This window comes from Sebastes umbrosus, chromosome 9 (genome assembly GCF_015220745.1).
Source record: "Sebastes umbrosus isolate fSebUmb1 chromosome 9, fSebUmb1.pri, whole genome shotgun sequence".
Taxonomy (NCBI): domain Eukaryota; kingdom Metazoa; phylum Chordata; class Actinopteri; order Perciformes; family Sebastidae; genus Sebastes; species Sebastes umbrosus.
The window spans coordinates 16,695,775-16,711,051 of NC_051277.1; the positions used below are offsets into that span (position 1 = coordinate 16,695,775).

The 15,277-nt window shown below is 38.7% G+C and overlaps 1 protein-coding gene across 1 annotated transcript in view; it reads left to right on the forward strand.

Annotated features, from left to right (window-relative positions):
• Positions 1–15,277, forward strand: part of LOC119494741 (neuronal acetylcholine receptor subunit alpha-7-like) — a 47,260-nt gene that overhangs the window by 10,472 nt on the left and 21,511 nt on the right. Inside the window, exons 2-4 of the mRNA XM_037780860.1 lie at positions 6,923–7,062; positions 11,979–12,023; positions 12,699–12,808. Of these exons, the coding sequence (XP_037636788.1) occupies positions 6,923–7,062; positions 11,979–12,023; positions 12,699–12,808 (295 nt within the window). The remainder of the gene's footprint in view (positions 1–6,922; positions 7,063–11,978; positions 12,024–12,698; positions 12,809–15,277) is intronic.

The window sequence follows — 15,277 nt, forward strand, 5'->3', positions numbered from 1 at the left end:
ATCACCCCCTGGTGGCTGGCTGGCTCTTGATTTGATATGCAGCAGCTACTGTATATCTATGATCGGAGCGCACATTTTAGACGTCAATATTGCAGTCGGTCATGTTCATTTAATTGTGGGAAGCCAAAATGGTGATTGCGATTAATATTCGATTGATTGTGCAGCCCTACCAGATGGTTGTCAATTCTTAATGTGCGCTTTCTAATCCTATATTAAATAGTGGGTCTCATTCCAAAAACATAATTTCTGTCCTTGGTATTTTAATGGCTCTAAAACGTTATGAGTTTCTCCCAGTCTGGAGTGATTGGAAGCCAGGGTGACTCTTTGTCTCACCACCGCAACACACAAAGAAAAATGCATGAAGATATACAGACCAAATTTACATTTCTACGAGTCTCACATTTTTCATTTCCTCTCGATTGTCTTTCACAAGAATCTGCAAGATAGCTCCCACGTCCAATATACTTCTAATAAATGTTGATGTCGAGGAAACCTACTCAAAAAGAAAATTGGCTTGGTCTCAAAGGAGGCCTTGTGAATGTGTGAAATGTATTAATACTTTGTGGGTTTTCTGCCGAGCAGACATAAAATGTCCCCTTGGGTGCTGATGCCCTTGGGGACCCTGATACCCAGAAGCAGTCTGGCTCTGCTTATTAAACTAGAACTAATTTTCTATGCAGACATCCTGCAGCTCAGTGGCTACATCAGTGAGGTTAGGTTAACATGCATATATGTTAACATATATCAGTGTATACAGGGTTGAACACAAACACACGAAGAGCAATGACAAAAAGATTTGTTACCTGGTTCTATGGGACATTGTCTGAAGTTAAAATGAGCACAGAAGAGATGAACAAAGGTGACAGTGAATTCTAAATACTACGTTCTTACTTTCACTTATTATTACTTTTTAATAGGGCTGTCAATCGATTAAAATATTTTACCACGATTAATCGCATGATTGTCCATGATTAATCATGCGATTAATCGCACATTTTTATCTGTTCCAAATGTACCTTAAAGAGAGATTTGTAAAGTATTTAATACTCTTATCAACATGGGAGTGGGCAAAAATGCTTGCTTTATGCAAATATATGTATATATTTATAACAGGAAATCAATTAAAAACACAAAACAATGACAAGTATTGTCCAGAAACCCTCACAGGTACTGCATTTAGCATAAAAATATGTTCAAATCATAACATGGCAAACTGCAGCCCAACAGACAACAACAGCTGTCAGTGTGTCAGTGTGCTGACTTGACTATGATTTGCCCCAAACTGCATGTGATTATCATAAAGTGGGCATGTCTGTAAAGGGGAAACTCGTGGGTACCCATAGAACCTATTTTTCATTCATATATCTTGCAGTCAGAGGTCAATGGACCCTTTTGAAGATGGCCATGACAGTTTTTCCTAGCCAAAATTTAGTTCAAGTTTGGAGCGTTATTTAAGCTCCTTCGTGACAAGCTAGTACGACATGACACACAAGGTTTTCTAGTTTCATATGATACCAGGATCTTCACTCTAGCTTTAAAACTGAGCCCGTTACAATCTCAGAAGTATCGACTGCGTTAATGTGTTAAAGAAATTAGTGGCGTTAGAAATGTTGTTAACGCGTTATCAACAGCCCTATTTTTTAAGATATAAAATTAGCAAATTGATAATAGTTGTGTCTGATTCAGAAATGTAATGTTTGAACCCAGCCATTTAAACAACATGTATGATCGGCAAAAACATGATTTAATTTGTACCTGGACTTCTGAAATGATTCTGGAGATATCCAAACATGTTGTCTGTCTGGCCCTGCTTCAAGAACAAACCCATCTCAGGCTGTCAGAGCTCATACAGTTTCAGGGAAGAATGTTGAAAAAGATGAAAGGTGAACTTTTCAGTGTCTTTTGGGAAAAATATTTGCTGGTAAATAATTGGAGAAATGCTTTGATCAGCGATCAATAGAGTCAGTTCAAGCATCAGCTTTCTCATTCTTTCTTCACATCACTGGCTGTAGTGGGTGATTTCAAAGGGCATATTTTTTTTTTACCTTTCTGGAGGGAACAGGAAAACACCAAGTTTTTAGTTTGCGATGACACCAGCAGACTAGACATTCAATAACGTTTTGACTCTGAGTTTGTTTCACTGAGCTCAAAATGACTCCTGATTTTCTGCTCCACATATACATGTAAAGACTTTAGTGTATTGAGATATTTGTAATTAATGGACAGTTGTGCTGTTTTACTGGTTTACTCATAATTGACAATTTAAGCAACTCCACTAATCAGAATCAGAACAAGACAGATTGGTGACCCTGACATTTCCTGTAATGACCACCATGGCGTTAAACTGATGGAGTATTGATCTGCTTTAGTTGCTTATCATTAGCATGTCTGTATTTAACACAAACACAATTGATCACTGGTTTTCTTGTCTTTATCAAGGAAGTAAGTTTAATAGTAGTTGTTTGTGTGTGAGTGAGTGTGCATGACAGACACTAAAAGGTCAAACCTAATGAAGATAGTGATTCAGTTTAATGTCAAAAAGGTCATCAGGTCATGATATTGATCCTAGTTTTCCAACCCGACGTCGGTCACATTCCTGTTTTACAAGACGGGCTACACTAGATATAACTTTGTGTTTTTTGTGCTTCCGCGGAGTTTGTGTTGGAGTCTGAGTTGTGGTGGAGGCTGGTCATTTGTTGGCGTTAGTGGACTCCATTTCTAACTGAATGTTAGCTATAGTTGCACACTGTCAAAAATACAGGCACTCGCAATCACGTGTTGGATTTTACTGAAAGAAATGTCCTGCATTCTTCTCATTAAAAGCAGTCTACAGGCTGATAGAGGAAATCCAGAAAGTCACAGAAGGTCTCATTTTTTAGGTTAGGTTACAACCTGTTCACACATTGGCAATAAAAAAACAATTAAAAAATGTTTATATGTGTAAAAACTTACGTACTGTTCCTTTAAATGTTACATATTGTATATTTTCTGTATCCTATGTTCAGCCTTAATTGGTAAAACAGTCATTCATGTTCTCACTTACATTTTGTGCATCACATACACTTAACGACAAAAATCAATAACAAATATGACACTGTGCTATGTTACTGGCATAAATCCATCCGAAACAAACAATATATGTGTTTAAAAGATAACATTTAGGATAAAAAAGGCTTTTAAGAGTCTTCTTCATCTGCTCTGAGGACCACCTCTTCATCGTGCTCTTTACATGAAAGGTCATGGATGGTGAACAGAGAGATGAACAAAGAGGATGCTGAACAAACGACAAATCTTCCAGCTCCCCTACTCCCTCTGCCCCCTGCTCTCATCCCCTCCCTCTGCTGGAGTTTGTTTGATGAGGCCTCTCGCTGGGTTTGGAAAATGATGTCTTCTTGCCAGCTTCTCATCTCAGCTTCATTAGTGAGATGTTTTTGTATTTTTTTTAACGAAAAAAAAAGAAAACCCAACAAACTAATGGATGTATCCCTTCATCCCTGGCGTATGCTGCACACGTTTGTTTGCGAATTAAAGTTGGCACGGTGGTTTATTGTATTTGATTATTTAATTCCTTTCCGAACACGGTTTTATGAGACGAGCAACAACGGAGACTGAGCTTTCAATTCTTCTTCCCTGACTTTATTAGTTTTGTTTTGTCTGTTAGGACCTCAGTTCACAATTCGCAGTAATAAAACACAGGGGAGACACAGGAGGAGGTTGGCAGGATAGCGGCTGTAGATGAGGCTGTAGTTAAATTTGAGTGCACGTGAGTGTGCAAATTACATTGCGAATAGATGGACAGATTTATGACTTTGTGGTGCTGCGTATTGATTTATTGAGATTGTGTCTTGTGTTTTCAGAAGCCATCAGCCATCAGAGCGCTTTCCTGGGTGTCCAAATTTAACATGCTTACAGACAAAGAGACAGAAAAACAATATGGTGCAAAAATGTGTCTGTAAGTGTTCATAAATGTGTGTCTGCAGGAAAGCCATTGATCCGTTAATCCAGCTTCCACATAAGGTACTGGAAGATGGATAGACGGATGCCTGAATAGACAGGATACGGTCTGATGTGTTAATCAGTCTGTGTGGCTCCTTTAGGAGCAGAGAAAAGGATTCTGCTGCGCTGAGCAGCTTCTCATAGCTCCTCTGTCTCTGACCTCAGGCTCAGTCCTGCCATAACTCTTCTCATTACAGTCTTAATGGGCCAATCAACACCGTGCCGGGCCGAAGGCACACTCCTCTCGTCTTCCCAGCTTTACAGGGCTCCCCTCCTTCTCTGTAATCCTCTCTTCTTATTTCTCACCCACAATACATGTCTGTCTCTGATATTCTCTCTTTTTTTCTGTTTCACTTCCTTCCACCATTCCCCAGTGTATGTGTCATAATACTGTCTGAGCATGGGGGTGACCTCTTGAGCACATTGACAGGTTGTGTATGTAGGCTACTGTATGACAGAGAGGGAATTACTGGGCCTCATGCAACAATCTCTCTAAATTTATCATATATTTTCTCTTAATTTTATGGTAAGAGAAAAAAATAAGTCAACTCCAGATGCACCAAATGTTCTTAACCATCAAAATCTGCTCTTACCCAGGTGTGCTGAATGATGAATCCCACTTGATCATAAATTGGAAGTGCCTGGCCAATTGTTTATTATTAGCATAGGTAATACCCCCCAAACACTATATATGATCAGGTGTTGTGTCGTGTGCAAATACTCTGGCACATGCCCAAGAACTGGAGAGATGCCACCAAAAAATGCTGTAAGAAGAAGAAATGAGATGGATAGACAGTCAGACTACGGAACACATCTGAACAAGGGGGCCATCATTTCATGGCAAGCAGAGGGAGTGGGCGGCATATGCATTGAAACATAGACCTCTAATACTACGTTACTGGTGCTGTTGAATAAACTTAAACAAAGTAAACGTGATTTTCCAGGACTGGTGTTACAGAAAAATCAAAAAGCAACAAAAGAGCAGTATGTAAGCCACGCAATATCATCCAAAAGTTTTTATAGTCTTAAATGGGATTAATAGACCAATAGTGTTTCTTTAGACCACAAATTTAATAAACCAAGCATTATAATTACTCTAAAACGTATAATAATCTAAATTGGATTATATTATAATCATGTTTTTTAATGTTCCTCAACTTTAAAATTCATGTTTCCTTGTATTGGACAAACAATTTGTGGACTGTGAAAACAAGATGTTTTTTTCTTATCTTGGTGAGAGTGCTCTCGACTACTCAATAACATTTTCTCTTACAAAAGAGAAGAACAACAATAAGAAAACATTGGTGTGTCCCAGAAATCAATAGGTACTAACAAAATAAGAACTAATCCTGGATACAAACAAAAATAAGAGATAATTTGTTTGTATGTCGCTTCCTGCATGAGGCCCAATATGTGAGTGTTATACTAAACTGTGTGCTGTTTGTAAGTGTGTGTTCACTTGCTGAAGTGTTTGTACTCCCCCGGTTCATATGCATGCCTCTGAATAATTTCAAATCTGTTATTTAAGAAAACTATCCAACTCGTTTGCCCAACAAAATCCTTTCAAAAACCCTTGGATGGTGTAACAAAATACATGGTTAAGGCTGTTTTTTCTCAATTGATGAATTTAGCTTTTACCCTACAGGGAGGGTAATATAATATACCAGACCATAAACACACTATATTCATACTGCAGGCCTTAATGATCAGTTATGCTTGACATTGTGGCCAATATCTAATACCAGTCTGAAAAATATTTCTTCTGAATTGACCTCCATGTGTATAGAGTCATTACACAGATCCACTCCCTCATAGTTGGACATTTTGAATGCTCTTTGCTTCGACACTGCAGCCCCCTAGTCATTAAAACAGATCTGTGTCACATGTGAAGGACAAAAATAGTGATTGTACTTGCAGTGTGAGCACATTACCAAGAAGCACTGAGCTCTACCGCAAATGATTTTTGCAGAGTGAGGTTTTTATCCTGTTGCACTTCAGTTTTTAAAATGCACTATAGTGAGATCAGTGACTCCAAGGTCATTAACAACGTGGTCTGATTGTGTTTGTGTGTGCGTATTTTGGTACAAATGGGCAGTGTGAGATGTGAGGTAGAGATGATCAATAATGGCGATGAGAGTCGGGCCAACAAACACATCATCGTAATCACCCTGGACCTTAAGACTACACCGACTCACAGCCCTGCCACTCCGGGTGTGTGTGTGCGTGTTACAGTCTGTGGATGTATAAGCCGATGTCAGCACATACACGTGTGTATTTACAGTATTTATTATTCATTAAAACTTTCAGCTCAACAACAAAACCTTCCTCTTATACCTTGTTCATACCAAAAGGCAGGTTTACATGAAGTACTGTAGGAATTGGTGGCATCTTGACGCAATCTGAATAGACTGAATAGGTTCAGTATATGGCAGTGTGTTTGAAAACCCATCAGGTAAATTATAATCTGGATGCCAGCAAAGGAAGGGTAAAAGGTTAGGAAGGCCATTAAAGCTACTTTCTGGATTAGAAAAATATGTTCCAAAGTACAATTAGCAGGAAAGGTATAGCCTAAGCCAAAAAATCCTGTCCTGAAACACCATTAATCCAGCACTAGATTTACGGTTTAAATGCGAATGAAAAGACTGCACCCCCTGTGTCTGTAAATCACGGAGTGACCTTCAGAAACTGCAGGGAGGGGTGTACCTTCAACTCTGAATTATGAGGTGACTGCTGGTGGTTATGTGTGACAAAACAATTCCAAAGATCCGTTTACTACTTTTATCGGAGTAAGGACCTTTGAGTCACAAACTTTTACCTATAAGGTCAAGAAAGAGCTTCCATTCAAGTGTTGGTGCTTAGTTTTGAACTTTCTTTTAGTGCAGGTGATGCTTTGTATTCAAACCATGTTTCCTCTTGTTTTCTCCAGGATCGCTGCAGGGAGAACACCAGAGGAGGCTGTACAAGGAGCTGCTGGCGAACTACAACCGACTGGAGAGACCTGTGGTCAACGACTCAGCCGCCATCCTGGTGGAGCTGGGCCTCACGCTGCTGCAGATCATAGACGTGGTGAGGGAGGGAGACCGCTTGTATTCTTTATATGACGTGTGTGTGGCACGGTGTTTAGTTTGGGTAGAATGCAGGAAGCAAGATATGAAGTTTGTGTTTTGTTACGGTGCGTTGTTTAATGGAAAGCTGAAGTGGAGTTTTCCCACTATGCTGATGACCTGCATCATTTACATTTTAGGTTTTTAGCGGAGTATCACATTCATACTTGCCAATCTTGATACCTCTTTGCTGCATCCCCTCTCTCTCCCCATTTTTCATGACGAGCACTATCATTGTCAAATAAAGGAAAAACAAAACAAAAATAATCTTTTAGAGAAAAAAATAGGGACTATTTTATAACTAAAGCGGGGGGTCTGGGGTTACTTCCCCAGAGATATTTGAGTTTCAGAGACTTTCTTTCCTGCATTCTGGTGACTTTCAAGAATGAAAATAACAAAATAACAAGTATGCTGCAACAGCATTTTTATGTTAAATAGGCCTACTTTTAATTTTACTTTTAATTCTCAGGAAAAAATACAGAATAATTCGCCCCTCTGGCATGGACTTGTGTGAATCTCTGGCATAAACTAACATCATTTTTTATTCATTCATTCATTGTTTTGGCCCTGTTTGAGTATTTCTTTGTCTTAGTATTCTCCAGTTCTCTCTCCTTCTCTCACTCACTGAAGGCCCTTTCAGACAAAGCCCGACAACAGCACCACTGCGCTCTGAAAAACCATGGTTTGGGCCACGCCACACGGTGGCTTTTCGCTGCGTCAAGCAAAGCTCAACTTTGGGTGCTGCACGCTGGGTTGTGTGGCGAGCGCAGGTCAAACCATGTTGTGTTGCAAACAGCTCTCTTCCGCCGGGGTAATAACATTAGGTGTAGCTGTATCGTCTCCCGGGTGGAAACATTACGGCTTTTACACGCTGTACAGTGCCAGAAACCGGTTGATATAAAGGAAAAGTAAAAAAAAAGTATGAAAATTTTCAATAAATCGGGAGAAATACGGGAGAATTGTGACCCCGGGGGGAAACCTAGAGAGAACAATGACAAACTGGATTCTCCCAGGAAAATCGGGAGGGTTGACAAGTGTGTGGTGGCAACTGTAACAGTAGCTTTAAGTCCCACAACACAATCATCACAGTGAAGAATCCAAGAAAAAGTGAGAGAATATGCTTGAAAGAGAAAAACAACAATTGAATCAGTGAAATAAGTGACACAGGATTGTGATTACGGAACAGTGTTAAATGTCTGACTTCTGTCACATAAAGACCCTCTGGACTGGGACACATAATTGTTCTTTAGTGTTCCCAGGTTTACTTTCTACCTGAAAGTCTACTGGCTGCAACTTTACCCGAACTGATTCATTGTATGTCTGAATTTATCTTTTAAAACCAATGTTCCATTGTTTTTAATCTTTATCCACCGGGGAAAAGCTGGCTGAGCATAGTTGTTTTAATTTTGCTGCTCCACTGAAGCAGAGTGGGGTTAGGGCTGTGTTCAGACCGTCAGTAGCCCTGCGTGAAATAACGCCTGGCTAACTCTGGCGCCCATCAATGTGGCGGGGGTGCCAACACATGGTGCTTCTGCAAAAAACATGCAGGTTTGTCTGTGAAAAAAATTTAACCTTGAAACTTTTGCTGCAGGGCAACATCTTCTAGCAAGTCACTTTGGTGGCAGCTTTGTAGCATGAATGCCATATTTGTGCTGTTTACTTGCAAATATTGTGATGATAGATAAAATAGTTGTCACTGTCCAGTTTAAGCCTTTAAACGCATTAATATGTTACTCAAACAGGACTTCCTGGATATCTCACCATATCCGAAACAACACTCACCAACGCAGTCCGTTACATTGTTTTAACCCAGTGCTGTTTTCTGTCTAAAGTGTTTTGCTCCTCAAGATTAGTTGTTGCGTTAACGTTGCTTATTTACTTTCCCCTCCACATTTGCTCATGTTGTCTAGACTATAGATGAGAGGTGTCTAACTCTCCCCAGGACCGCTGTCCTGACAGTGTTTGTGTCTACCTGAGTTTGACACCCCCTGACACATTCCCAATTTATGAAAATTACCATTCCTCCATCCCTCCACCTCCGTGACCCAGAAATCAATCCAGGTTTCCTATCTTTAATGACTTTTCAAATTGTTAAAATTCTGCTCCGAGTAGCAGGAGGCTTTCAAATGAATCCTCGACTCATTAACCACCAGAGAGGACCAAAAACCTGCGAGACACTCCATTTTTCAGTCAACCTGATAGAGACGGCACTTTAGGGATGTGTTAGTATGTTTCATACCAGCCAGATGTCTGCTCTGATTTGTCAAAAGAAAAAAACGGATGTACTGGGTGGTATGGAGAAAATGTTCCTGGTAGTTGTTGTCTCATCTTCTTCTTCAGAGGAGGATGGAAGAGATGGAAGATGCATGTTTTAATCCTGTTTTAATCCGATTCTCTGGAGAGTCTAACAGAGACAAGTCAAGTGGACAAGTAACCTGATTTATGAACTGTGGTTTTGTGGTCATTATACTGTAAGAGACGGATGGGCCAGACACTATCTGGAATTTATGGTAGGTAGTAAAATGACAGGATTTTATTGTTGCCACTAACACTGCGTGAAATGTCAGAAAATGCTGAAAAATGTCGATCAGTGTTTCCCAAAGCCCAAGATGACGTCCTCAAATGTCTTGTTTTGTCCACAACTCAAAGATATTCAGTTTACTGTCATAGAGGAGTAAAGAAACCAGAAAATATTCACATTTAAGAAGATGGAATCAGAGAAATTTGACTTTTTTTCTCTTAAAAATGACTCAAACCGATTAATCGATTATCAAAACAGAACAGATTAATTTTATAGTTGACAACTAATCGATGAACGGATTAATTGTTGGAGCTTTAAACTAGATTTCTGGAACACAGCAAGGATGCTCATTCAACCTTGCCAGAGGGACTGAATTTCAGCATAAAAAACACATTTCAATCCTCTTAAAACACCTTTCAGCTCATCTCTTAGCAAATACCTTGTATTCTTCCATGTAGCCTCCAGACAAGCTACTAATTTGATGCTCGGAGTTTAGATGTGATGATTTTTTAAAATAACAAAATAGAAAAAAGAGTCAGTGTGTGGGGTTGCTTCAATTATGTAGCAGTAGGTGATGTGCTGGGACCCAGAGGTGTGCTAGTACACTGTAACTTTACAGGTCAGTTGTCATGGGAACACCAATGTCCGTTTAACTTACTTATTCATCAGCTTTAATGTAAACAGCGTTGACTGACTGGTGCTTTTATGTTTCTAGGTCAGGTTCTAGGTGTTTACAGGTAAATAATGTCCATACAGAGACTCATATAAACACACATGTTATTTTCTGATTATTTTCTGTTGCAACATAAATATATATTTTATATATATATATATATATATATACATATATGTTGAAACAGAAAATAATCATTAAGAAAAGTGTATTGAAGAAAAGACATCAATAAAAATGTTGAGTGTTCATAGAAAAACAAAAAATAGCTACACATACATCTATAGATAACATGACAAATCAATATGCTGAAGATGAGTACTTATTAATATAAGACAACAATACAATATACTTATTAATTTACAAGATTGACCTTTTGATGAGAGAATGACAAACGATAAATATTTTACTTGAAGTAGATGAAGAAAAGTGAGTCTGTGTTAGTGTTTATATTGAATATATGCTCACTATCCACATAATGCTGCCGGCATTCTGCTGCTCTGACCTTGAATAGGTGAGTCAAGTTAATATTTTCAGGTTATAAATTTTATACAACCTACAATTTTCATTTCAACAAATTGCAAACACACAAACCACCGAGGGAATGGAAATCTCTGAAGAGACACACATTTCCAATCATTACTTTCAGCTGTGACTTTTGCTCGATCATCTGGGTCATCTGCTTTCAGAAAAGACATTATAGAAGGGTTTGCCGTATGTGTCTGCATTTTCAACTCCAAGCTCAGAAAACGGACAAAGAGAGAGATAAACGGATAAATAGATGCAGTGCGTTGAAAAAGAGGAAATTTCTTTGATCCGTTTCAGCCTTCCTGTCTTCATTGCAGTCAGTCCTGTTCTGACTTTTCCACTCTGCACTCGGAGCTGAAACTCTGAGGCTTGCAGAAATGCTAATTTCACCCTGCGGCTAGAATATTAGCAACATCATTTCCCGAATGCTATAAGTACACTTTGAAGACATTTCTGAAGTACATTATTTGATAAAGACGTGGGTTTCAATCTGCATTGTTTTTCTGCTTTTTTTTCAGCTTCATTTTGGATAAATGATTTATAAGCAGAAATTAACAGTCATTACTTATTGTTAATAATAACTCAGTAGTAGTATTGTTTTTAACCAGGATATTGTCTCACTGAGATTAAAAGTGCTATTGATAACATTTATATAACAATAACATTCACCACATGAGCATGTCTAGGCATGTTGGCATTCGCCTTAATTAAATAAACAGACAGACGCAGACGAACCTGCTGCAAATCTGTTTATTGTGCATCAGTGAGTCGAGCAAATAAACACTGTGAGCATTCCTTTTGTGATGTTATTTCGTCTGTGAATATGATTGGATTTTTTTATATTGGAGCCAGCATGGCATTTTACAGTCCATCGCCATTGTTTGAATCCACAAGGACCGACTGTGTTTTAGTTTTAAAAGGGTTGAGATGGCTCCACTGTGAAACCATTCAACAGAACTACTCTTGGTTACATAAAACCAGCTTTTACAGTTTTACATAGCCTGGTTTGTTCTTCTTTGGATATGCAAAGCAACTGCACTGATGACAAAGCCCTTTTCCACGACATTAAATATGGATTGGCCTGCTTGTCTTCTTTTATACAAAAGAAAAACTTATTTTCTCTTTTCCTCTTCTTCTTTTTTTCTGTTTCTGTCCTCAGGATGAGAAGAACCAAGTGCTGATGACCAACGCCTGGCTGCAGCTGGTGAGTCGAAGTTTGAGAAGTGCACGCTATTATCAATTTAATATGCTTTAATTATATTTCTATTTCTATTACATAATTATCTTCTGAAGACGCTGTGACTGTTTTTCTCAAATTACTGCCACTCCATTAAGTGCTTGTTGATGATATTGAATTTTAACTGTGCACGTCCTACATACAATTTATTTCCTGGAATCATTCTTTGTACTTGCTCACAGTCTAAAAGCAATATTTATAATCTGATATTTACTGTATATCCAGTTAGTGTTAGCTCACAGTCTCACACAACACACATCAATAGCTTAATAATTTAGCTTCTTGGCTGTAAATGTTTATAGACTTTTATATTTGTTAAGTTCTCAAGTATGCCTGCATGATCAGAAACATGTTTACAGGAATAACCTTTTCTATCCATTGCTTGATAACTTCAGAATTGCTGTTTAATTTTGAAAACTAATACTGCAAGAATCCTTTTACCCCTCTATTTTTATTTCCTTCTTGGCAAGATACAGCCCTTTTGATTTCTAGTGAATGTGCAATTTTCTTGTAAAAGTTCAATTAGATTAATTCAACTAGCCACTGGACATTACGTGTTTTGCAGAGCACGAGAGTTATTGCACCCATTTTACAAATCATGTCAAAGTATTTAGTTAAAATCTCTCCGTCTCTCTGTCTCAGTACTGGACCGACATCTACCTGAGCTGGAATCCAGATAAATACCCCGGTGTGCAGAACCTGCGATTTCCTTCAGACCAGATCTGGACCCCTGACATCCTCCTTTACAACAGGTCAGAGCTGCTTTCTCCTGCTCATCACCACCTTCCTTCCTTCCAACAATATTTTCACAATAACAGTGAATCAAATGTCAATGTGAAAACGATGTGACAATGAAAAGGGTCGCTCGTAGTGATGAACCTACAGAGAATCTGAATCTGCAGCTCCTCTCGGCTTTACGGAGCTTTATAGTGAGTTTCAGCTCATTGTTTAGCTGTCCGGTAGCAGCTCTACTGTTTTCCTTCACTCCCATCGCTCTCATAGTTTTGTTTTCAGCTGCACAAGCTGCATTTGTTTTTGGCGAAAAAGCTCTAAAAACCCATGGCATAATGCCTGCTCAGTACTAAACAGCAGACAGACACGGTGAACATAGTGGTGCATTTAGCAGCTAAAGAGCAGATATAGGAGGTGGTAGAGAACAAAACAGAGAGTGAATATGGGTCTTGCAGGGGACTAAAACATGACTCCAAATTAATGATAAGGTTGCTCCATCATCACTGAATGTAGAAATAAGCAACTGTTTGTCAACAACTTTGTCTTATCAACTTAAAAGGTGTTTCCGCTACCCCCAGGTGACCAAAACAAATCAGTATGCAAGTTTAAATTGGAAAGGTTGTGACCTTTTTCTTTACTTTTTAAATGTTCTCTTTTTTTGTAGTATAATTAAATTTTTTCTTGTTGTCAATCTTGATAAAATAGGTGTTGTAATCCACCAGTCAGTCCAGCAGATAAGCACACCTGTCAGCGTGTTTTCTTACTATTTTTATTTTTTGGGTAGGTGTGTTGGAGTGATTTGAAATATCAGTTTAATCCTTCAGATGTGCCGCTGTTTTATTAGATTCTGTCTTTAATCTCCACAAACCAAAGCCGTATCAGGGTTCCTTTAAGCCAGTGTGATAAACAATCACACCCAATCAAACGCAAACTCTGTGACACAGGCAACAGGAGGAGATGGGTCGCTTCAAAAACTTAAAAAGAAATAAAACAATATAAATAAAAAAATATTTTTTTTTTCTAATTGCATTTTAGGAAATTATATAGCTACAGAGCATACAACAAAATAGAATAAAATAAAATAAAATAATAATCAACAAAACAAAGGAGGAATAAATAAAAAATAGGAAAAAATATTTAACTCAACTATATCCTATGAATTGATAATCATGTAATCAATAGCCCTCTTTTAGAAAAGAAAAGAAGTGTATTACGACTTTTGATGTCCTTTCATTAAACATCTCAAAAAACAACCAGAGGTGTATTAAAAGATCAAACATTTTGACAATTATTTTGCTTTATTGAAATATGATTAACATGTTGGAAGTGATTTCACACTCCCTCCATCATCTACCATTGACAGAAAATCAACTGTCGATCAGTGAAGTAGCTGACAAGGGCTGCCAATCTCCTTGATGATTTGATTTGGACTCGCATGTTAACAATAGAGATACTAATGTCATTGAATTGAATGCTGATAAAGAGCTATTGGTGTCAAAATGCTACATTTTTCATTGCGTTTTTTAAGAATTAAGGAAGACATACGGGCTGAGGGCAAAGTCCGTATTTTGATAAATGAGGTTGAGCGAGCTCATTGCATTTTTTGATTCAGGTCAGGCTGTATCCGCAGTTCTTCGCGCGGCGTTGCAAGGCTTCTCAAGTCAATTAGTAATGTAGGCCAGTTGTTTTTCTCCAAAAACAACTAATTGCGTTGCGTTTGCATGCTTGAGTGAGAGACTGATGTTTGGGTCTGAGGCTGAGGGGGAAGAACTACGAAGATTCAATCACAAAGAGGGAGACGATGACACAGATAGGATGTGTGGAGAAGCTTGTAAAACAGAAGATTTGATGGATTTGAAACATTAAGTGAGGTTAAGAGAGACTGACGGCTTTGCAGTTGGTTTTCGCTGATGCTACTGAGTGGATGGAGAGAGTTTCTCTTCGTGTCCATATTTCCCCCCAATACACTCAAACACACACATGAACATCACAGGGAATATGAGGACAAAACAAAGGTTTTGGGGGGTATTAACCCAAATTTTAAAAGCTCTGCTTTCAGACCTGCCATGGATTATGCATCCTAATCTCCCCGCTCCCTCTGCCTTTTACCCTCTGCCTTTTACCCTCTGCCTGCTCTCCTCCCTCTCTACCTCCATCATCCATCCCGTCTTACCATCTCTCTTCTCATCTCATCCTTTTTGTGTCTCCCTCCGTCTCTCTTTCATAACTCACTGTCTCACTATAATTCACTCTATTCAATCAATTCTTTCTCTCCATATTTTTTATCGTCCCCAGCCTTCACCGACTCCTCTTTATAAATCATCCCAGCTCCCTGTCTCTGTCTGTCAAGGTGTCGGCGTGTTACTCTATCCCTCTTCTCACAGTCTACCTGTTTGTGTCTCGCTAGTTTCTCGCTGTCTTCTCTTGTGCTGCGTGTTATAAATCTGGTCACTCATGAAAACAACCCTTTTATATAAAAAAAAAAATAC